General features: G+C 37.0%; 1 protein-coding gene across 2 annotated transcripts; it reads right to left on the bottom strand.

Annotated features, from left to right (window-relative positions):
• Positions 1-719: 719 nt before the first annotated feature.
• Positions 720-23,250, bottom strand: pgbd5 (piggyBac transposable element derived 5). 2 transcript variants are annotated; one of them, XM_067386212.1, is made up of 7 exons: positions 22,644-23,250; positions 13,808-14,238; positions 10,314-10,448; positions 8,870-9,050; positions 7,026-7,223; positions 4,649-4,754; positions 720-4,546 (listed from the first exon to the last, which is right to left on the bottom strand). In XM_067386212.1, exons 1-7 carry the CDS (start codon positions 22,951-22,953, stop codon positions 4,351-4,353), a joined length of 1,557 nt encoding a protein of 518 aa, XP_067242313.1. In that variant the 5' UTR covers positions 22,954-23,250; the 3' UTR covers positions 720-4,350. The 2 variants fall into 2 exon arrangements, 1 of the variants encoding a protein (XP_067242313.1); XR_010895203.1 differs by lacking the exons at positions 720-4,546; positions 4,649-4,754 and having other exon boundaries at positions 7,089-7,474; positions 7,702-9,050.
• Between the last annotated feature and the right edge of the window lie 42 nt (positions 23,251-23,292).

Raw genomic sequence — 23,292 nt, 5'->3', positions numbered from 1 at the left:
ATGCCGTTCCACACCCGTAAGACCTTTGTTCATCTTCAGAACACAAATTATATCTTTAGTTGAAATCCGATAGCTCCGTGAGGCCTCCATAGGGAGCAATGACATTTCCTCTCTCGATCCATAAAGGTACTAAAAACATATTTAAATCAGTGCATGTGAGTACAGTGGTTCAATATTAATATAAAGCGACAAGAATATTTTTTAATAAATATTTCAAGAATATATTTAGTGATGGCCGATTTCAAAACACTGCTTCATGAAGCATCGGAGCATAAATGAATCAGTGTATCGAATCAAGATTCAGATCGCGTGTCAAACTGCCAACGGCTGAAATCACGTGACTTTGGCGCTCCGAACAGCAGATTTGACACACTGATTCATCTGTGCTCCGATGCTTCCTGAAGCAGTGTTTTGAAATCGACCATCACTTCATAAGTCGTTATTTCTTTTTTTCTCCAAAAATATTCTCGTCACTTTATAATATTAAGATTGAACCACTGTACTCACATGAACCGATTTAAATATGTTTTTAGTACATTTATGCATCTTGAGAGAGGACGTGACATTGCTCCCTATGCAGGCCTCACGGAGCCATCGAATTTCAACAGAATATCTTAATTTGTGTTCCGAAGATTAACGAAGGTATTACTGGTGTGGAACGGCATGAGGGTAAGTAATAAATGACAGAATTTTCATTTTTGGGTGAACTAACACTTTAATTGCCCTGAAAATAATGTAACGATGCAAAAAAAACTTTTGTTTGAGCATTGGTAACTCAGTGGTTGTTTGGGCTAGAGCTCTCAAAATTTGATACATGGTAGCCACATTTGTCTACAAATATAACTTGGACGTTTACTACACAATCACAGATTATGTGAGTTATGCTGCCTTCACGTGCTCTCGGAATTATCGTAAATACGATTTTCCCAGGTAGAAATTGCACATGAACGCCTTCCAATTCCGAAACTTGAATGCGATGAGCTCGTAATCACAACTTGAGAAGTGGGAATTATCAAATTTCCGATAGCACGTGAAGACGGTGTTAATGTCAAACACAAAGACTTCTGTTGTTACAGCCTACCCCACTATGAAACAATGATAGCTAATTTGCGGAAATAGGATTCACACAATCTAAATTTACGCAAGAACGTTATTGAATTTTTTTTTGAAATGTTGAAATGAAAAACGTTTTGAAATTAAAGTGAACAATTTAAAGTGACACAAAACGTATTGTATGCCTATTGCTTTTATTATTTTAAATTTAACACAAAACATTTGCCTTGTGTGCGTGTTTGTGTGAGTCTGTACTGTATTCCTGTCACATAAGGGTTCAGTCACTAGCCATGTCGCCAGCCGCCTATTTTTATCAGAATTTTTGGATATCACATAAAAAAAAAAAACAGAATGGAAATGCCAAGATTAGCATAAATTCTAAAAATGTGCACATAAAAAAACGTATGTGCTCAAGTGTGGTTTTTATTCGATAAGATTTGATGGGAGCACATTCACCACACAAATCCCTCAATGCGCAAAAAAATAAAAACAACTCAATGTTACTTAATGTTGCCTTAACGTTCTTTCCTGAATCTTTTTTGGGTCGTAAAATATACAACGTTACTCAATGTCACATGCCACTTCTGCTGTGAGCTCAAAAAGCTGAGGAGAGTGTATAATATTGATGACATCACCACAGATCTTTTCTGACTTGTCAAACTGACAGTGTTACAACTGACCCCATGTTACATCACTCCCTAGTCTATACTTGTTTTCTGTACTTTACTTATTTTTTGGTGTGAAATGTGACCTGGACACATTTGCGATTCACGCGCTTCTAGGATTAGTGTACTGAATGTTGCAACCAAGACTGTAGGAAAAAATAAATAAAAAATAGTATAAACAACATTTATTAGTGTGCAAATCGGTGTAAACTCACATAGAGGCAGGGAGGTGAAGCACAGGTTGACATACAGTGAGGGTGAACATTACAGATAACACATAGATACTCACATACAGCTTAATCATTTCAACATTCACAGTGAGAAGACAAGTGAGGGTACACCAAGCATTTTACAGCAAGACACGACACATTCACAACATTCATACATGAAAATAGATACATGTACATCACTGGGTTCTTGTTAAATTGACCAGATATTGAGGAATTTGGTCCAGTAAATAATTATTCACAGACTATATAGTTGACATAGCTGTTTGGTTATTAAAATGACATTTTTTTACCTGCTATCATGCCCCATGAAGCTGACCCTAAGGTATATCGTACAATGTTAGCGCCACTGCAAAAGCAGAATCTTTGCTTATTGGAAGGTTTTTTTTCTAATGCACTGCACCAGCAAGAGCTTTCGTTAAAAGTCTTGGTCATACCGACCATTTTCTGGCTTACAGAGTATGTTCTTGGCAGAGATGTTCATAGCACCCGAACCGATCTCCTACTATATATTGCACTACAGTATATGTTGTAGTTACAAAACCCTGAGGTCACCCAAGATAAGGTCAAACATCTCTACCATTACGGTTCACTGTCTGCCTGATTAAAGTAATTCCCACTGTGGTGCAAACACCCAAAAGATGCTCTGCAAAACACAGATATGCAATCTCAAAATCATCTGTTGCATTTTATATTAGATAAGCACAGGTGGCAGTTATCGCCTGAATTGTATTTGTTAATATATTGACGTTCTATTTGTAGAATTAGATTATTAGTAGCAAAATGTTACAATAAAGTGAAATAAAATGTTTGCAACATTCATGACAAACAAAAAAACAATCATGTCTATGATCACACCTGCAGTGATACATTGCTTTTGTCTGATTAAAACAAAAGATGCAGGTATAAAATATGGCGTATCTATCATCGTGATGGAATTACTGCAGCTGACATTACAAAGACTTTTTGTACAGATTTGTGTAGACTGAAACCAAAGCTTCAAAAGAATGTTTTTGTTACGTTCAGTAGTATACATCCTAATTGGTTTGTTAGTCTGCAGCATTTCAGTCAGTGCAAAGTAAAACCGTAAGTGATGGCACAGTTAACTGTAAATAAAAGAAAAGCCAAGGAAATAATAAGCATCTGGTACATCTAAGACACAAATTCCCTCACAATAGTACATCTGTCTCTTACAGTGGTCATTGTCCAGTATGAATATTACACAGTGATACAGTGGGAGATGTTTGACTAAATATATTACCTGAGGGAAATCTTCTAAAATGAATCTGCTTCAGTTCTTTGAAGTGACAAATTACACCATGCGCTTCGATTGAATACCGTCATTACTTCAGTTACAATATAGCGACATGGAGAACTGATCTTTTGACTGATCTCTGGAACAACGAAAGACCACATAAATCCACCCAGTTACAGGTAGAGAAACATTCCAGTTCTCTTTTTTTCAATTCATTCACATCAATGCCCCTAGATAATCAATTAAAATTACACATAATAAAAATATATCAATGGATTATTAGAAATCATATTTACATTTTTTTTTTTTGGTATACTACTGTATATTGGGCCCTTTTACTAGATTCATAATTTTATTGACAAAATTTTATGGATATTAATGATAGGCAGACAAAGGAATTTATACATTACGTTGAACACAGGTTTGATGGGAAATCTAATTTGGGATCAATATTACTGAAAATCTGCAATTCTAAGTGGCATTTTCGAATATTTCCAAGTGCAAAAAAGGCCGGGAAAGCATAGTAGTAGAGCCACGTTAATCAGTATCTGTGTGGCATTATGCATCACTAATGTTGTTGCCTTTTAAAAAAAGAGTCATAAAGATAAAGATCATAAATATTAAGTGATATAAAATAGAAAAAAGCCCAGATATTTGGGAGAACATCTACTATGTTCTGTGATCTAACGTGTGAATTGCATTACATTCTTGTTTTGCTGATAAAACACTTCAATAAGTATATACAGTATATTTATCAGTGCTGAATGTTGGATATGCTGCTCACAAACAGAGAGAATTCACAAAACATTGTACCTCAGGGTTCAAAACTACGTCAACACTATTACTGGAACTCTATTGATAAAAATCAATGAACATCTACAAAGGGCACATTATTGTGTTTCTCATGCAGCAAGTGTTACTGTGAAATATGTACAATAGTCCTGTAGTATCCAAACACACTTGTCAAATGGCCAAATGGGGTTATAAATGTGAGTTAAGTTGGGAAACATCCCTTTTTCAACCAACTTGGCACATTTTGCTTTATGTATAGGGTTTGTTCATTCAGAATGACCCTGAAGTGCAGGTGTATTTGAATATGTTAGTATGAATGCGTTGTCGTGGGTGGGTTTGAGACCGCATGCGGGTCCTTTCATTGAGTGGGTGAGCAGTCGTCCATATCCAGAAGCTCCTTGACCAGCCTCTCGCCGAACTGCGCCCGGCTATAACGTTTCACGTGGTAGGCATCTGACATCTTGTAAAGAATATAGGCGTTGTTGATGGCAATGCTGATGGTCAGCCAAAACACCTGCTGCCAGGTCTTATTCGGCTTGTGGAAAATGTAATACCTAGTTGGAAACCATGAGTTTAGTGAACTATCAAATCCATGTACATTCAGGTTACAAAGTGCTGTGTCTTAAGGGCTTATTGTAAAACTTAGTCAAACTCACTTGCTGTACTTGTCATCATATTTGCAGATGTAACTCAGGTGTGCAGCAAAGGCCTCCACAGCAAGGGGACATGGGATTTCTCCACTCTTCCTCTTAATGATCAACCCTAGGGTAGTCCAGGCAGAAATGTCAATCACGGAAACCATACAATAGGATGTAACATCTGACAAACATTCAGTAAGGAAAGACTGTTCAGTTATCTGCTGTAAGTTCACTGAAGTAGCTATTTTAGCAGTGACAAGATGGAAAAAATTACTAATCACAAGCATAAATGTAGTTTAAAAGCAACACAATCTAGACACAAATACCTCCAGACTTCATCACTTCTGCTTTAAGAAATCCAATTTGTTGTATTTCCACTTGATTCAAACTCTAAATTGAATTGGCCACAAACCACAGGGAGTTAAATTGGAATTTTAAAGAAAATCAAAGAAAACCAACACATGTAATACATTCTGGGAAATTAAGTTTTTTGGTCCAGAAAAGATAATTTCTTAAATGTGTTGAAATGTATAAAATAATCTATCTGTAAGTCCTTTAAAACTTCAAGGCTTTTTTTTAACAGAGTGTCTATTTACAATAAGTGCAAAAAGCATCACTTGTTGGCAAACGCTATTTACATTAGCTCTGCCCACCAATGTCTGGTTGGGCCAATCAAGTTTTAAAAATGACGCCCAGAGTTCAACGTCTTCAGTGGCGCAGCGGTAGAGAGTAAGGCTCGCAGACCTGGCCTTTAAAGCGATCGACGCAGGTCCAAATCTGCCTTTTGCACTAAAAATATGTTCTGAAAGTGGAAACAAACTGCAAATGAGTGTTTAATAATATTAAAAGTGTTCATTGGGTAGGGTTAGGGGAGGTTTTATTCACCTATTTAATAATTTTAATAATATAATCATTTACACTCTATGATATTATTGTATCCTGTTAATGTGCAAAAATACAGAGGTGCAAACAGTATCTGGCAATACATAGCATCTAATTACTATTTACTCTTATTGCAAAGAAAGAACTGACATTTTTACATGGTGTAAATAGAATCTATCGCTATTTTCACCTAGTGTAAATAGCATATCACTAAGAAAATGTTGCTATTGTCACTTAGTGTAAATATAATATATTGCTATTTTCATTTAGTGCAAATAGCCGCTGCCTTTTTTTTAATTGCAGTTCATTTTATTTCTACTTCCTTACATCCATATTTGAATACAGTTCTATATCTTTTCTGCAGCCTTAATTCAAATTCAGTTCAAATTCTGGAATTTCGTCAGAATATAAAATACATTCTCCAACAACCTTGGTAGGTGACCTTTCTGTGTAATCACTCATCATAAAACCTCTGTATAGTTATAATCTGAGTCACATGTGATAACATTTGAATCAAAACAATGATGTCACTGATCAGTATGAAGGTAAAGTGCCAGTCATTAGATCTGTACCCTTATTAAACATCTGATTTTGTCAGAGTACAATTAACTACCATCTGTTGCTTTCAGTATCTACTGCTCATTAGAGCACAATGTACTGCCTTCCTCAGGATTGCTTGTGGCATGTAAATTGCAATGCTGGCAGACTTTTTGGAAACTAAAACAGGCTATTTTGAATCCCGAAGACTACGGGGAAAAGCATTGAAATTACTTTTATAGACTGGATTTACACAGTGTCTAAAAGTTGAGGCTGAATACCGGTGGGATGATAGTTTTAGTTCAGGTTATGTATAGAAGACGTGGCAGAGCTTTAGCAGTGAGTTTTCATTGAAATTGTATAGCCCCATTAATCACCTGCTCTCAAAGAGGAAACGGTGCAAGCAGAAGAAGCTTTTACTATATAAACAGATTATTTCAGATTCCAGAGAATGAAATAGGCCTATAAATCGTAATTTAATCTCCCTTTTGCCTGACCTAAAAATCCAGGAGCAATGTTATTTGTTTAACACACATATACATACATATCCCTTTTGGGAATGTCATGTGCTTTTACTCCAGCACTTCATGCATAAATTTTCTTTTTGACTGGTTTATAATACAAGAACAAAAAGGAGAGATGATTGAATTCATGTTATATACATGCTTTTCAACACAACTATTGAAAATGCCTATCAGCTCTGACATTTATCACGTGAAGCTGCTGTCAGAACAGATCAAAGCACAATATGATGAGGATTTGGCTTTTATAATCTTATGATGTATCCACTTAATCCATGCCATCAGCGTAAAACCAATCTAAGCTCACACTACTTAAGTGAACACACAGGAACTTTGCTTCAGCTTCTGAGTGTCATTTGTACTTTGCATGTTTTCTTTTTATCATAAACTTATGGAACTGCATCATTTAAGCAAGAAGAAACAAACAATCTGCCAGTCCTGTGTGTTTTTCTTACCTTCTTTGGTGGGAGAGTAGGCGTTAGTGAGGAACCTGAAGCTGCCTTTGTTGTACCAGTTGATTATGGATGTATTGCCTCTCATCTTAATGTGAGACTGGCCACGTTGCTGTGGAGCCTCGGTATTGATCAGCATAGACTGAGGAAGACCTGTACAATCACTCTTCCTGGTGCTCAGCAACCCACAGCAGTAGATGCCTGCAGGAGAGAGAATGTACAGCAGAAAAAAGTAAATAATCCATCTTTGGAGAAGGCTGAGAATGAATATTCAGCCTCAGCATTCAGATTCACATTTGAATGCTGATTGAATGAATAGAGGTCACATGAATAGAGCCCTGCATGTGTGAGCTATGAAGCTGTGAGCAGATGTCTTCTCCTCAGCACTGACAGATTCTGAATGCAGCCTAGAAATCTGATTGAGATACAATGATTACTCATATTCATCCTCCCTGCAAGGGAAAGGGGATAAGTGCGTGACTAATCTTTCCTTGAAGATTTCCATTCTCATATTCATCTCCATTTTATATATGCAATGAAGTCAACTTTGTCCTGGAGGATTCACTCAGGAAAATTGACTACTTTTAAATTTATTGCTAAAATGTTTTGCCACTCCGACGAGTTCCAGTTTTGTTCATTACAAAATATCACATCTTGCATATCTGTGGAGCTCACCTACCTCATGTTGTGTGAATCTAGTGAAATTCCAGACAGCAACATAGTGTCGGCCCAGACACTTTGTAATCCACGTGTAATCCACATTTACCAGATGTGGGCCAGATCTGGGCCACACTACGTTGCTGTAAAAATGTCAGAACAGCAATGTTGAGGAAACTACTCTGAAACTGGCATGCTATAAGATTCTCATAATTTAAAGTAGTTAAATTACAATCAAGATATCTATTAAAATTAGATGGCTCACTACTATCTAGTAACATAGACACTATTTAAGAGGCCAATATCTATTTAAAATATATATTTTATGAAATATAATTTATTTGTAATCAAATTAAGTATTAATTTGGCACAATGACTATGGGGATCTCAATTAAGATAAGATATGTTATGTTAGACCACAAGACGTATTGGACCCATTTGAATTCTGAACAGAATGCTATATTTTAAAGCGATATAGAGGAGATTAAGAGGAGAAACGGTTAGAGATTAGAAGGAAACCATTTAATTTGTTCATAAATCGGACACATTGTGTGATGTTTTGCTTGCAGCATTATCATCAGACTGCAAACTAAGGTATGATTTCTTTTGCTGTGGCACTGAAGATAAATAAAACTGTGTAATTGTGATATTAAAGACATGATGTGTTTTACACAGATGCATGTGGAAAAAGCTACGCTGCGAGCTCTCACACAAGTCACTACTTTTAGTTATATACTCCCTAAAAACCATTGAACCTTTTTGTATGAAGCTATATAAATTCTACAAGACATTCAATTATGACCTAGATCTCAAATGATATAAAAAAAAAAGTTTCAACTCAAATGTAGAGAGAAAGAGTGAAGCTGGACACTAGCCTAATCCACTCTAACTGTGTTAACATTCACTCCCAGCTGGAGGCATTCAAATAATCTTTGAGTATGAAACACACGTTTGCTGTGAGAACTCAAGGTCAACTTCCTCTCACTCTCTCCATTTATTCCTTGCCATAGGATGCTGTCGCTGTGTAATTAAAAACTGCAGGGGATGAGGAACATCAGATGGAGAGAAGATTAAAGAGATGGGAAAAAAAGAAGCAGAGCCAAGGCAGAATTCACTGAGAGAAGTAGAGCAGATAAGGATGCAAGGAATTGACAGATGCAGCACTGTTGCACACACATTACAGCACCTACCCTGTTTCTCAAATTCTTGAAACAAGTTTAGACTTGTGATGCTTGGTCCAGTGAAGATGATAGCATTACGGCCAGCCAGATTCAGACAGAGCTGCTTGGCAACCAGACTGTGAAGCTGCGGTTTATTCTTCAGTGTGTCCAAACCATCTGGACCTGGACCCTCCTTCAGATGGACATAGATCTGAGGGGAAAGAAAAACAGAGTTTAAAGTTGCTTAAACATTAAATCAAAATTGACACTATTTACTTCTTAAATGCACATTCTGCATATTATTGTGAAAGATTCATCAATCACCCAGCCATCCATCCATGTGATATAAAAGAAAACCCTGATTTATCAGACCAGGCCACCTTTTTCCATTGCTCCAGTTCTGATGCTCACGTGCTCACTGTTGCCGCTTTCGGCGGTGGACAGGGGTCAACACGGGCACCCTGACTGCTCTGTGGCTATGCAGCCCCATACGCACCCATATGTGTATTCTGACACCTTTCTATCAGAACCAGCATTAACTTCATGAGCAATTTGAGCTACAGTAGCTCGTCTGTTGGATCGGACCACACGGGTCAGCCTTTGCTCCCCACGTGCATCAATGAGCCTTGGCCGCCCATGACCCCGTCACTGGTTCACTACGGTTCCTTCCTTGGATCACTTTTGATAGATACTGACCACTTCAGACCAGGAGCACCCCACAAGAGCTGCAGCTTTGTAGATGCTCTGACCCAGTCGTCTAGCCATCATAATTTGGCCCTTGTCAAACTCACTCAAATCCTTACGCTTGCCCATTTTCCCTGCTTCTAACACATCAACTTTGAGGACAAAATGTTCACTTGCTGCCTAATATATCCCACCCACTAACAGGTGCCATGATGAAGAGATAATCAGTGTTATTCACTTCACCTGTTAGTGCTCATAATGTTATGCTTGATCGGTGTGTGTGTATATACACCGTTTCACAATGTGACTGTTTTACTGTATTTCTGATCAAATAAATTCAGCCTTGGTTACCATCAAAGAAAAAAAAAACAATAAAAAGTCTTACCGACTTGCCAAACTTTTGAATGATAATGCTCATCAAAAATACTGAAGCAATGACAATATATTCGGTTGTCTGTTTGGCTCACTCCCCAGGCACACAGCAGTTATTTTCTCTAATAGGCACAGACCAAGAGAAGAATGCAATTATGCTAAGTGGTCTGGGCTCTCTTTTTCTTTGTTGACTCTATAAAAAATATTTTATTGATTCCATCTAGTAATGTGCCTCTCTGTAGTCCTTTATATATGTACTTAAACAAATAGCAGAGAATGGTGGAAAATTGCTTTGCGTTAACCAAGTAGGAAAATGTTTTCAATAAGTGAACATATCATTCCCTTTCTCATTAGAAACAATGCGATTTAACTTGGGGCAGTTGATAATTTTTTGTGGGATATACGTGTGTACACTCACCTGACAGATGAAACCAGTGGAGCTGCACTGTCGCACCCAAAGGCTAAACTTCCTCTTCTTCCTCTTGCGCAGCTCCCTCTCTGTACATGTAGTAATGAACACAGGGTCCTCATCAATCAAGGGCTCATGGAGGACCTGAGGGAAAGCAGCAATTCCACCATTATAACACTTCAAATGCATCATTTGACAAAGTGCAAAGTTGCTTTTCAAACTTTTTATGTTCTCCACAGAAGCAGCAAGCTGGAATCCTGAGAAAAGGGGCCTAAATAATGTGTGTACACCGATTTGAACTTAGAGTGTGCGTACAAATAAAAACCATGCCAACGTTCATATTTATAAAAACGGTCTTTGATGTGGAAAAGTGCTTAGCGCCACATCAGGGTCTAAGCAGATGTACGCACTTTTCCTTGTAGCAGAGAGTCGGAGTACTGCGGGTATTTGGAAATCTAAGCATTTATAAATTTCACATCTGGAAGAGAGGCATGCAGATGTTTTCTGAGCGTGCATTCGTTCTCTGAATCACACGTACGCACATTTAAGAAATGATCGTAAGGTCAAAAGAAGGACAGTTTCTATGCAACATTTTATAAATGAGGCCCAAGAAGTCATGAAGATGATAGATCTTTTCTGGTTATGTTCCCTAAAGATAACCATAAATTTATTTTTTTTATTAGTTTGTAAACCCTCTCATCAAACTGAAGCAGTTAAACAGGGAATGTGTGGCTATACTGAATGCCTGACTGTTTGCCAGTAGGGGATAAGAACCAAACCCACACTGTGGCAGTCAAAGTGGGCTGGTTGGCACACATTGTCAAGGTGATATCTCCATGGCACTGAGAAAGCTGAGAGACGCAGATGGTGTTTGGTTTACTCATGGTAGGCGAGTAATTGAGGGGTGTCTCTGAGATGGGTCACACAAGGCCTCATGAAATGCAAATCTCTGATTTAGAAGCTGAAGCTGATTTATTAAAATCTATATGATGATATACCAAGCTAAAATGCAGATTAATGACAATCGATAGTTCACATAAAATAAAAAATCTGTCATCTTTTACTAATCATCATGATGTTTTAAAGCTGTATGACTCTTCTGCAGAGTACAAGAGGATATTTGATCTTGATGTCTACCTCACTGACTTATATTTATGAAAAAACAAACAAAAAAAACTTGGGAGACATTTTTCAAAATATCTTCTTTTGTGTTTCACACAGTAAGTTTTCTTTTTTTGGGTGAACTATCCCTTTAATATTAATAAGTTGTAACTGTAACAACCTACAATTTCCAGCATGGTGGATTATTAATTTAAATTGGAGTACTTAAAGGACATAGAAATGTCTCAAGTGCACTTTTGAACAGTGAACAGTAGTTAATGGGGTTTTCAAAGGTCAGGAGTTCACAGGACCTTAATTAGCATCAAATCCTCAGCACTAAAGCAGAATTAGAATGTTTCTCAGAGGAAATTTCAATTTAATTTTATTTCATTTGTCTAGATATTTGTATATGTCATACTTTCCCTCATACTAAATTACATAATAAATAAATAATGTTTTAGTGTATTCTCACATACTAGGCTATTCATGCTGGCCACTATGAATCAAAGAGGGGAAAAAAGAAAATGGCAATTTTTAAAAGAAATCCCTGATGGCTATTTAAAAGATGAATGTGCCGAGATGCATTATACTCTGTGAATTATTCATACTATTTGAGAAACATTGTCTTGAGTCAGGAAACACAAATAATTTATTCTAATTGTATATCAGGCCTATAATTTGACCGAATGTAATGGTTCACATTTGTGGAATAATGGCTCAGATTCTAGCCCATATTTCAAGATTACTTTTCACAACTCAGATCCAATTGTAATTCCAGTATCTGAAAGCAGAAGCCCAGATTATTCAATGTGCCAAAAACTCATTTTCCAAATGAAAAGAGAAAAACAGAACAAATGTAGGAGGGTGTTGAAATGTCTTACTTGGCACAGCTGTGCACACTTAAAAGACTTCTTGTCATTTAACAGTAAACTCCCTGATGTTAGCCTGACATCTGAATGTCTGACACAATGAGTGCATAATTGTTGTCATTTTATTTAACAGAAGACTACATTTAAAATGAGATTTGGGCACATTAAATGAACAGAATTGACAATTACTGTCTATGATCTGATTAGAATAAGTATTTTTAAAGCAGTTTGACTGCTTTAATTAGGGCTGTCAATTAACATTTTATTTTAGTAAAATTATATAAAAAATAACAAATCTGTCACAATAATGTGATGTCTTTGATTTTTTGTAATTTCACTGAAATTAATAGCAATTATTCTGATTAAGTCATCAGCGTATCATGTGTGTTCAAAAGTATGGGGTTGGTAAGACTTTTTAATGTTTTTGAAAGACATCTCTTATGCTCACAAAGGCTGCATTTGTTTCAATAAAAATACAGTAAAAAAGTAATATTGTGAAATATTATTCCAATAACTCTTTTATATTTTAATATTTTAAAATGTAATTTAATCCTGTGATGGCCTATCCTGTGATAGAGTTAAATTTTCAGCATCATTACTCCAGTCCTCAGTGTCACATGACCCTTCAGAAATCATTCTAATATGCTGATTTGCTGCTCAAGAAACATTTCTTATTACTATCAATGTTAAAAACAGTTGTGCTGCTGATTTTTTTGGAAACCGACACTTTTTTGCAGTATTCCTTGATGGATAGAAAGTTCAAAAGAACATAATTTATTTGTAATAGAAATCATTTGTAACATTTTAAATGTTTTTACTGTCACTTTTGATTAATTGAATGCATTCTTGCTGAATAAAAGTATTAATTTCTTTGAAAAAAAATCTTACTGCCCCCAAACTTTTGAACGGTAGTGTAATTAATGTATTTAATTCTCAACCTTCGAGTTAAATATGAATTTAATAATATTTAAAATTTAATTAATTTAAAAAATTTTCATAAAGTCATAAGTTCCACACACATACTGAGAACTGGAACCTGAGGAATGATTACAAAGACTGAAGGTCAAAAATGTTGACTCCTGAGCTTATGAATAACTTAAGATGGGCCTGAGGTATTCATGCATTTAACTGTAATCTTTCAGAACAGATAACTGATTCTTTTTCAGTCTATGTATGCTACAAATTAAGATACAAAGTACAATAGACCTCGAGTATTGCACTGAGCAACACTGAATAGCAACAGATATAAAAGAGCCCTCAGACCTTTCAACGGTACCATAAAGCTCCCAGCCTGGGGACATGTGACGGGACTCCAGGCTCTCCCAATTACAGCAGAACGTGTTCTGATTTCAGTCTCAAACCCACTTTCCACTGGCACTGAAATCGAATGCTAGTCCTAGTTTCCAAAAAGTTAATACAGTGAGGATTTGTATCGCGCAGTTTTTCTTTGTACCGTCAACATGTTGAGGTTTGCTGACTGACAGTGATTTCTGCATTGAACTGAAGTATGATTTAATTGAAGGTATTCATTACCTGTGTCTGTGAGGGCCTGAAGGTAGAGCTGAAGCTTTTCTGAAGAGAGTCCAGGAAGGGTTGGATCTTATAGAGGCCCTGACTGCCACCTTGGCTGGAGCGGAAGGCTACAACATGGAAGTACTTGAGAATCTTCTCGAAGCGCGCCTGGCTCATCTTGAGCGCGATGCTGCGATTACTGAAGAATCCGCTGCTCCAGATGCTCAGCACTGACTCACAACGGTTCACGCTAGTAGAAGTAACGTAACCCAGAAAGGCCTTCATCTCAGCCAGCGTCACATTGGTCCATCCTTCATCACTGCCAAAGCGCTCCTGGTACTTTTTGGCATACATGTTGGTCTGGGTCACCATGTTCTGAATGACATTGTCGGGGACAAACAGCTGGAAGAAGTCCATGGCCGTGGCAGTGGCCGACATTTTCTGCGTCGGACCTGCAAAATAAAACATTAAAGTTTTAACAGAATGATATACATTTTTTAATTCTTTCATTTTTTTAGCCAAGGATGATTTTACCAGGCTGTTGCTCTGTATGCACATGATTGCAGAGAGATATTGCATCGTTTTATGATTCACAAAGCCAATTATTTTGGATTAAATAAAAGTGGTCCCAAAATGAAAATCCCAAAACTGTTTAGCAATGAAAATGCATAATATGTGATTTTGATTATACATGTAAACCACTGAGCAGCTGATTTACAAAAGACCTCTGAATCTTTCAATAAAACATCTGAATATATGAATTATCCGTATTTCTTCTAAATAATACTACATTTCAATATTCATATTAACTAAAACTAAAAAAAACCTGAAAGAAAATTAAAATTTGTTATCTTTTAAGAAGTGATTTTTGTTTTTTAGTGATTTTATAAACACACACACACACACATATATATATATACATACACTGCTGGTTATTTAACAGATTTAGATTTTTTTTTAGCTATTTAGACATAATTTCCTTAAAGGAATAAGTCACTCAAAAATTAAAATTCTTTCCACATTTACTTGCCTTCATTTATCATTTGTCAAAATATATTTTTTGTTTTCAATAGAGAAAAAAAAAAGTCATACAGGTTTGGAACAACATGAAAGTGAGTAAATGATAACAGAATGTATTTTTGGGTGAACTGTTTCTTTTCCTGGGCATTGGATGCACAGCTGAACCTCTAATGACTTTTATCAGAACCCTTATCACCATCTACATAATAGGGAGCATTCAGTAACTAATGAGTGTGCGCTACATCAAAGTGCTTATCAGCTAATGACAAAAGTTGTAGAAAGTGGCTCACAAAAAGCTTAATTTGTTCCATTGTTATCGTTTACTCCACTTCCTCTAATGGGCGTTTTGTCAATCTAAGGCACCATGCAGCTCACACAAAAATGGAGCAAACAGCCAAGGAGGATAATGGAATTGTTTCTTAAGCTCTTTATAGCTGATGTGTTATATTGTACAATAACCTACAGTGGAAATAAGTACCATTTACAGTGTTGCTTAGTGTGAATATTGGTCAGTGAATGATTTGTATTGATCCAACCTAAATGATCAAAACTCACACTTATATACGGCATTGTATGTTGAGATATATGCCATGCTGCGAACACAACAGACAAAAAAGTATGCTGCACATATGGTTATTATTGTAGTGACGGAAACCCCAAAGCACAGCATTGGCCAGCAACTGCAGCTACAACTTGCCACACATTTACTGTGTCACAGTAGCCTGATGACCCCAAAGCAAGAGAGTGTGTAATTTATTTAAGTATTTGTAATTGATTTGTGCAGTATACAACCGTGAGTAAACAACTGTCCAGGATTCTGATCTACACAGGAAATCAAGTAAAAATATAAAAATATAAACTACATAAAACAATGCTAAGCAAAAAAAGAAAAAAAAAATACATTTAAATAATTTTTTTTTGTTATTTTTCTGAACAAATGGTTTAGTCATGCTTTCCAAATCCCCATGTATGACGCACATCTTAATCAAACCACAGCAGCTGCTATTCAACCAGTAGCTCATCTCCCATTATGGCTCTGAAAAAGCTTGTGAAGCAAATGCAAACATTCCCTCAGGATAAAGTCCAAGTATTATGTTCATTCATCTGTGCCTTTTTGGTATAAACAACTTCCCAAACATTTCAGTTAGGGGAAAAACATCTCAGCAAAAATGCTGATTATATAAAAACTGCTGATTTAAAATATAAAAAATGTAATAAATTCACTAAAAAATATTAAAAAATGCTGATTTATATAAAAAAAAGGTTCAAACATTCACTGATGCTCCAGAAGGAAACACGATGCATTAAGAGTCAAGGGTGAAAACTTTTGAACAGGGTAAATATGTCCACATTTTTCTTATTTTGTTTAAATATTCACTTAGTGGTTCACAAACTTTCAAGCAGCACTGTATATTAAATATTTCAGAATTTCAATGTTAATCAAAAAGCATAAAACATAAACTTGATAGAGAATTCAGTTCCATGTTTGTATCTGGCTTAAAATGTGTTATGGAATTAAATCAAAGTGTTATGTAATATGCTTAACTAAAATGCATTAACATACCAATGTACTACAGTACTTTATATTTGTAGAACAACTATCCTTAGGTGCCCTAGAATCAGAATTTGAATTTACCTCAGCATAGTTAAATAACAAGAGTTCAGTACATGGAAATGACATACAGTGAGTTTCAAACCCCATTGTTTCCTCCTTCTTATGTAAATCTAATTTGTTTAAAAGACTTCGGAAAACACTCGGATCTCAACATAACACCAACTGTTACGTAACAGTCGGGGTCATTAATATGTACGACCCCAATATTTGCATAATGCCAGCCCATTCGACGCATTAGACAAGGAAAGGCAGTATTAACGTCTGGATCTGACGTCTGACCGAACCCGAGTTCGATTGCTCCCCCCTCCCCCTGCGCCCACTGGACTGTGTTCACATTATATTATTTGGGTCCGACCCGCGGTTCGTTTGCGTCATCAAACCAGCAGCTGTTTACTACGTTGCTTAGTAACGATGACACAGGAGAAGGCGGCAAAATGCATAACGTTGCTCTCCTCACTTTTATATTTTTGTTTTTGAACCGTTGGTTTTGTTCATAACGGCTCTTGCGTCTATCTGCCGCGAATGTAGAATGTTGAAGGCGAGCAAAAATGAGAAAAGCTACGCTACAGCTCTCTGTTTGCAGCACGTCAGTCACGCTCGTCGGGAAAGTGATTGAAACACACACAAACACACATTTTTATCAAATTATATGGCATTAATAGCGGTTCACTTCCGCAATTTGGTACGTTTGCATTCATATCAGAAGCGAACCGTACCGGAGTTCACTTGAACCGCACCCCAGACCACCCTTTTTAAGTGGACTCGGGTACGGTTCGCGGGTGCGCACCCGTGTTCACATCATCCAAACGTACCGAACTCTGACGTCAATCGAACCCAGGTGCGCACCAAAAGTGCTAATGTGAAAGCACCCTTAAAGGGGCCATGCTGAAAAAATCAGTGCATAGTTAATAATGCCCCAAAATAGGCAGTTAAAAAAATTAATAAAAAAAAAATCTATGGGGTATTTTGTGCTGAAACTTCACAGACACATTCAGGGGACACCTTAGACTTATATTACATCTTGTAAAAAAACAATCTAGGGCACCTTTAAAGGTGATAGAGAGGATTTTTTCGTTGACTGAGAATCCAAAGACTGTTACTGAGTTTTTGATATGAGCGCATGCGTAAGAACAACCCCCCCTCCTTCACAGCTCATTTCAAGGGAACGCCTCCCAAAACTCGTGCACGAGTATTGGAACACGAGTGTTTACCACCGGCATTCGCTGTGTCGTGTTTTTTGGATTCATTATGTCGGACTCACTGCAGGTAACTCATAATCTGCAGTTGTTACTCCTGTCTCCTAAAAAAAAACACTGCATGCGGCGCCTGTAGAGTGTGGAAAGTTACTGGAGCGCGCAGCCGCGCTCGTCTATCACAAGGAACTTCATGGCAGTGATTGACAGGCCAGAAGGCCAACTGTTTACGTGATGATCGCGTAAACGATTGGCTGATGTTTTTAAGGCCCTACCTCCTGCACAGATGATGTATATTAATATTATTACTTTCAGTGCACCTAATAAATAGTCTTTTATCCGTTAGTAAAGACAGTTTCAAGTAATATTGCAAAAATGTATAAAACAAAACATCCTCTTTAGCACCTTTAAATTTAAAAAGTATAGAAAAACATAAAAATATTGCTTGTCCAGTTGTAAGCTTAATGCTTAAAGTGCTGCAGTGATACTTCATATAAGCTGGCTTTAACAGCTGATCCTATTCAAAGGGTTTTCTGTTCACACCCAGAAGGTCTATATAACATCAAAATGTATTTATTTCTCTGTGTCTTTACAGTCAGTCTTCCTGGAGAACAGCTGCTGGTGTGCTACATAGTTTCCTAGATTAATTATTGAGAAGAAGAAGCAGCAGCCCCTGCAACTTCTCTACACCTCCTTTGTACAAATAAGCAAGCTGGTATAAATCGATCTTATCTTTTTAGATCTCACAGCAGGTGCTGAATTACACCATATGGCCCTCAAACAGTCTCAGTTTAACAAATTTGTCACAAAACTGTTGGGGAAGACAAAGATCTGTTTCAGGCTAAATGAAGGACAGCTTACAGCTTTTTTACTGTCCCTTGGTTTATTATTCTATATAACTTTCAAATTACTTGTTGAGATATGCTATGCTTTAACACCAGGTCCAAAGAATGCAAGCGAAAGCACAAAATCTGACCTGACCTGAATAATATAGACCTTATATAAGTTTCACAGTCAGTCTAAAGTGTTGTGCCAGACAAGGACACTACAATTACCTTTTGCAAATAACACTGACATCTCGCTCCGATGAAACATTGTTTTTCAGTATCCACATTTTGATGAGCCATGACATAAAATGCAAAATGTCGGTGGACTGACTTTGTGTGTGTACTATTTCATGCATCATTTTGCAGCTTGTGCCAAAGCAAAGGCAGTCACCAGATGGCCCATTTTCCCCCTGTGGTGACAGACAGAACTTTCTGAGCAACCACGACAGATAGATGTGTCATTTAATCAACAGCACAGCATCTACTCCATTCGGAAAACATTCAAACTAAAACAATACAAGAAAATATTACATAAAGATTGTAATACTTTCTACTAAAACATTATCTTAATATGTATTTATCAGTGTATTTTGGTTCATTAAGTATCTGCTGATAGCTTAATTCTTTCATTTTTCCATATTTGTGCAATGAAAGATCTTTACATGACATTTAAAACACATTTAAACATGCTCTCTTGGGTCACTTTGACTTGAGTGAAATGAAGCATGATATTAGTATACTATATATCAGTCTATTGATCCATATGTCAACCAGTCAGAGTCTGTACATTAAGTGATGCCCAGGAGGCTCTATACTCCTGTTTATGACAGTATTTTTAGACTGGCAATGAGATCAGAACATATTATAGAATAAAAGAAAAAAAAAACTCTTGACTATCCTTGCAAAAAAAAAAAAAAACATGTTTTGTTATTGAGGCAGGAATGATTCCCTGCACATTATGTAAACCACATCATTTGAAAGTCTGTCTGGCATTAGCACATGATTATCTCTATGATTCATGGAGAAATATAGATAGACCTTCAGTATTGTGTGGCTGAAATCGAAAAAGAGCCCTTCTATTTCTCTCCAATTCTATCATTACAGGCATGCATATTCAGAAAATGTATATCTTTCTTTGACATTGTACAAACAGAACTATTCTTATAGAAGCTCCGGTCGAGAATCATTTCATTTCATTTTATTTCCTAGTGAGAGAATTTAGTAAATCTTGTTCCCTTAATACTGCAATGAATCAATGGCATCACAATATCTTTTACATTTAACAGGTTTGATCACATTTCTGTGTCATAACTTTCATGACTTTAAAGGGATAGTTCACCCAAAAATGAAAACATTATATATATATATATATTAGAGATGTGCAACGATTAATCGTTTGCAAAATAAAAGTCTGTGTTTCAGAAATATATGTGTTCTTTGTATTATAATTATATATATATATATATATATATATATATATATATATATATATATATAAATACACACACATACATGTATATATTTAAGAAATTTATGCATGTTTAAATAAATATATATATTTATATATATATTACATATAAATATAAATATTTTATATATAAATCTAAAATTTTTCTTAAATATATACATGTGTGTGTATTTATATATACATAATTATAATACACAGAACACATATTACGAAAACACAGACTTTTATTTTGCAAACGATTAATCGCAATTAATCGTTGCACATCCCTAATATATATATAATTATTTGACTGACAGATGGCAACAGTTGGAGTTAAAAATCATCACTTGTGTTCTACTGAAGAACCAAAGTCACCTACATCTTGGATGCCCTGGGGGTAAGCAGATAAACATCAAATTTTCATTCTTGGGCTTTCATCATAAGTGTTTCGAAATTTCAATAGTTCACGCGACTTCGGCAGTTTGATACACAATCCGAATCACTGATTCGAAACAAAAGATTCGTAAAGCTGCAAAGCTTCATGAAGCAGTGTTTTGAAATCGCCCATCACTAGATATTGTTGAAAAGTCGTTATTTTGTTTTTTTGCCGCACAAAAAGTATTCTCGTCGCTTTATGATATTAAAGTTGCCCTCGAACGTTTTTTTACAAGATGTAATATAAGTCTAAGGTGTCCCTTGAATGTGTCTGTGAAGTTTCAGCCCAAAATACCCCATAGATTTTTTTTAATTAATTTTTTTAACTGCCTATTTTGGGGCATCATTAATTCGGCCCCTTTAATTCTCGTGCTCTCCGCCCACGGAGCTCACGCTTGCCTTAAACAGTGCATAAACAAAGTTCACACAGCTAATATAACCCTCAAATGGATCTTTACAAAGTGTTCGTCATGCATACTGCATGCATGCGTCGGATTATGTGAGTATGTATACTGTTATATTGTTTACATGAGTTTGAGGCTATGCTCCGTGGCTAACGGCTATTGCTACACTGTTGGAGAGATTTATAAAGAATGAAGTTGTGTTTATGAATTATACAGACTGCAAGTGTTTAAAAATGAAAATAGCGACGGCTCTTGTCTCCGTGAATACAGTAATAAACGATGGTAAACTTTAAGCACATTTAACAGTACATTAGCAACATGCTAACAAAACATTTAGAAAGACAATTTACAAATATCACTAAAAATATCATGATATCATGGATCATGTCAGTTATTATTGCTCCATCTGCCATTTTTCACTGTTGTTCTTGCTTACCTAGTCTGTTGATTCACATGTGCAGATCCAGACGTTCTGCCCTTGTCTAATGCCTTTCATAATGTTGGGAACATGGGCTGGCATATGCAAATATTGGGGCGTACACCCCGACTGTTACGTAACAGTCAGTGTTATGTTGAGATTCGCCTGTTCTTCGGAGGTCTTTTAAACAAATGAGATTTATATAAGAAGGAGGAAACAATGGAGTTTGAGACTCATTGTATGTAATTTCCATGTACTGAACTCTTGTTATTTAACTATGCCAAGATAAATTCAATTTTTAATTCAAGGGCACCTTTAAGGTTGAACCACTGTACTCATATGAACTATTTTAAATATGTCTTTCTGGGCATTGAAAGTGTTAATTATCTTGCTGTTAATGCAAGCCTCACTGAGCCATCGGATTTTATCAAAAATATCTTAATTTGTGTTCTGAAGATGAACGAAGGTCTTACGGGTGTGGAACGACATGAGGGTGAGTAATTCATGACAGAATTTTCATTTTTGGGTGAACTAACTCTTTAACATATTGGACATGAATTATTAAACTTTTAACCTTCAGAAATCATGCATGCTCTTTTTTTAGAAATGTTACTGACTTTAATGTAGTTTTTTGACCCCCACCAAAACATACTGTAGAAAAAATAATTAATATAATATTATAATATTATAGATTATTGGTTACAAACATTCTTCCAAATATCTTCATTTGTGTAGCTACAGCAGAACACGGAAATTTCTACAGGTTTGGAACAACTTGTGGAGGAATAAATGATGACAGAATTTTCATTTTTGGGTGAACTATCCCTTTAATAACTGCTGACTGAATGACATGATATAAGTATTGGTTCTGCATGGCAATCAGTGTTTGTGTGTGTGTGTGTGGTTTTATTTGACTTTTTTTGTCCTTGTTCTCATAAGTCCTTACTTATATGTTCCCTTTACTTTCGTAATTGCCACTTGTTGGATATAGTACATCACTTGATAAGAAAGCATTCACACTTAGTTAGTGTTAATGCTCTGTAAAAGCCACCTAACCATTTTAAAGTGTGAATTTCTCAGAAATAAGAGCCTCCTCTCATCTCATCCACCCACCCATGCAAATGACCCTTCCTGCTCTGATACAGAGAGCTAATCATAATCATAATCACAGCTGCTCTGAGGCTGGCAGTGATTAGACACTGGAAACATACTCAGCTGGACTGAAAACCCAAATTTTGGCCTGCTATCCCAGTTCCTATTTTCTCTGCAGGATTTCACAAAGCCAGTTAATAATCACCCCTGATCCATATTTGAAGGAATTGTGTCATCTGCTGGAGCCATCAGATGAGAAACATCAAAGTAAACCAATGTAGTCATCAAAGAGTCCCATCTGTGAGCTCAATTACTCGTCGAGCATCCAGGCCTCTCAAGGATGATGAAGCTGCATTGCATTTACATGAGGAGCAGTTCATCAGCGCTCATTATTAGACTAACTTACCATGCGTGTCCTGATAGTGGGGCACGCTGAGGTCCTGTAGCGTGTCGCTCCATCCCTCCTCCTGCGCCTGGCCGTTGGAAACAGACCCGGGAGGACCGCAGCACTGACTCCTAGTTTCCCCCGCTCTGCCATCGTCCGGATTCGTCTCCGTGTAGTTATCTGAATTGGAGTCTCCCGTTGTACTGTAAAAGGGGTTTTCGCTGCTGTCGTCTCCCGACTCCCCGAATACATCATCGGAAATCTGCAGGCTCTCGTAGCGAGAACGCGCTTCCTCGAGGAGCGACAGTCCCCTCCTTCCACACTCCGCCATCGTTTGTCAGTCCCGACGTAGAGCTGCTACACCCGGCGAGATTCGGCATGCAAATGACCTCCTTAGCAGCGTCGAATCCGGCATACAGTCTGTTGCACCAAACCCCTCTGGTTCGTGCGCGCGCGTCGCGGTCCTCTGCGGGAAAAGCAGCGGGAGCAGGTCTCAGTAGCGGCGGGGAAACGGAGGTGAACGCTGCGGGAGCTGTCCGTCCTCTGTGGTGCTGAAACACCCCCTATCCTGCGAGCTGAACCCCACAACTGACCGCTCCACAAACGATGCGTGCATCCGGGTTGGGCGGGCTCCCCTCTCTGTGGAGGACTGAATGAATCTCCGGCTTCC

This window comes from Chanodichthys erythropterus, chromosome 5 (assembly GCF_024489055.1).
Source record: "Chanodichthys erythropterus isolate Z2021 chromosome 5, ASM2448905v1, whole genome shotgun sequence".
Classification (NCBI taxonomy): domain Eukaryota; kingdom Metazoa; phylum Chordata; class Actinopteri; order Cypriniformes; family Xenocyprididae; genus Chanodichthys; species Chanodichthys erythropterus.
Note: the sequence above shows the minus strand (reverse complement) of the source record. Positions and strands in the feature narration are given on the sequence as shown.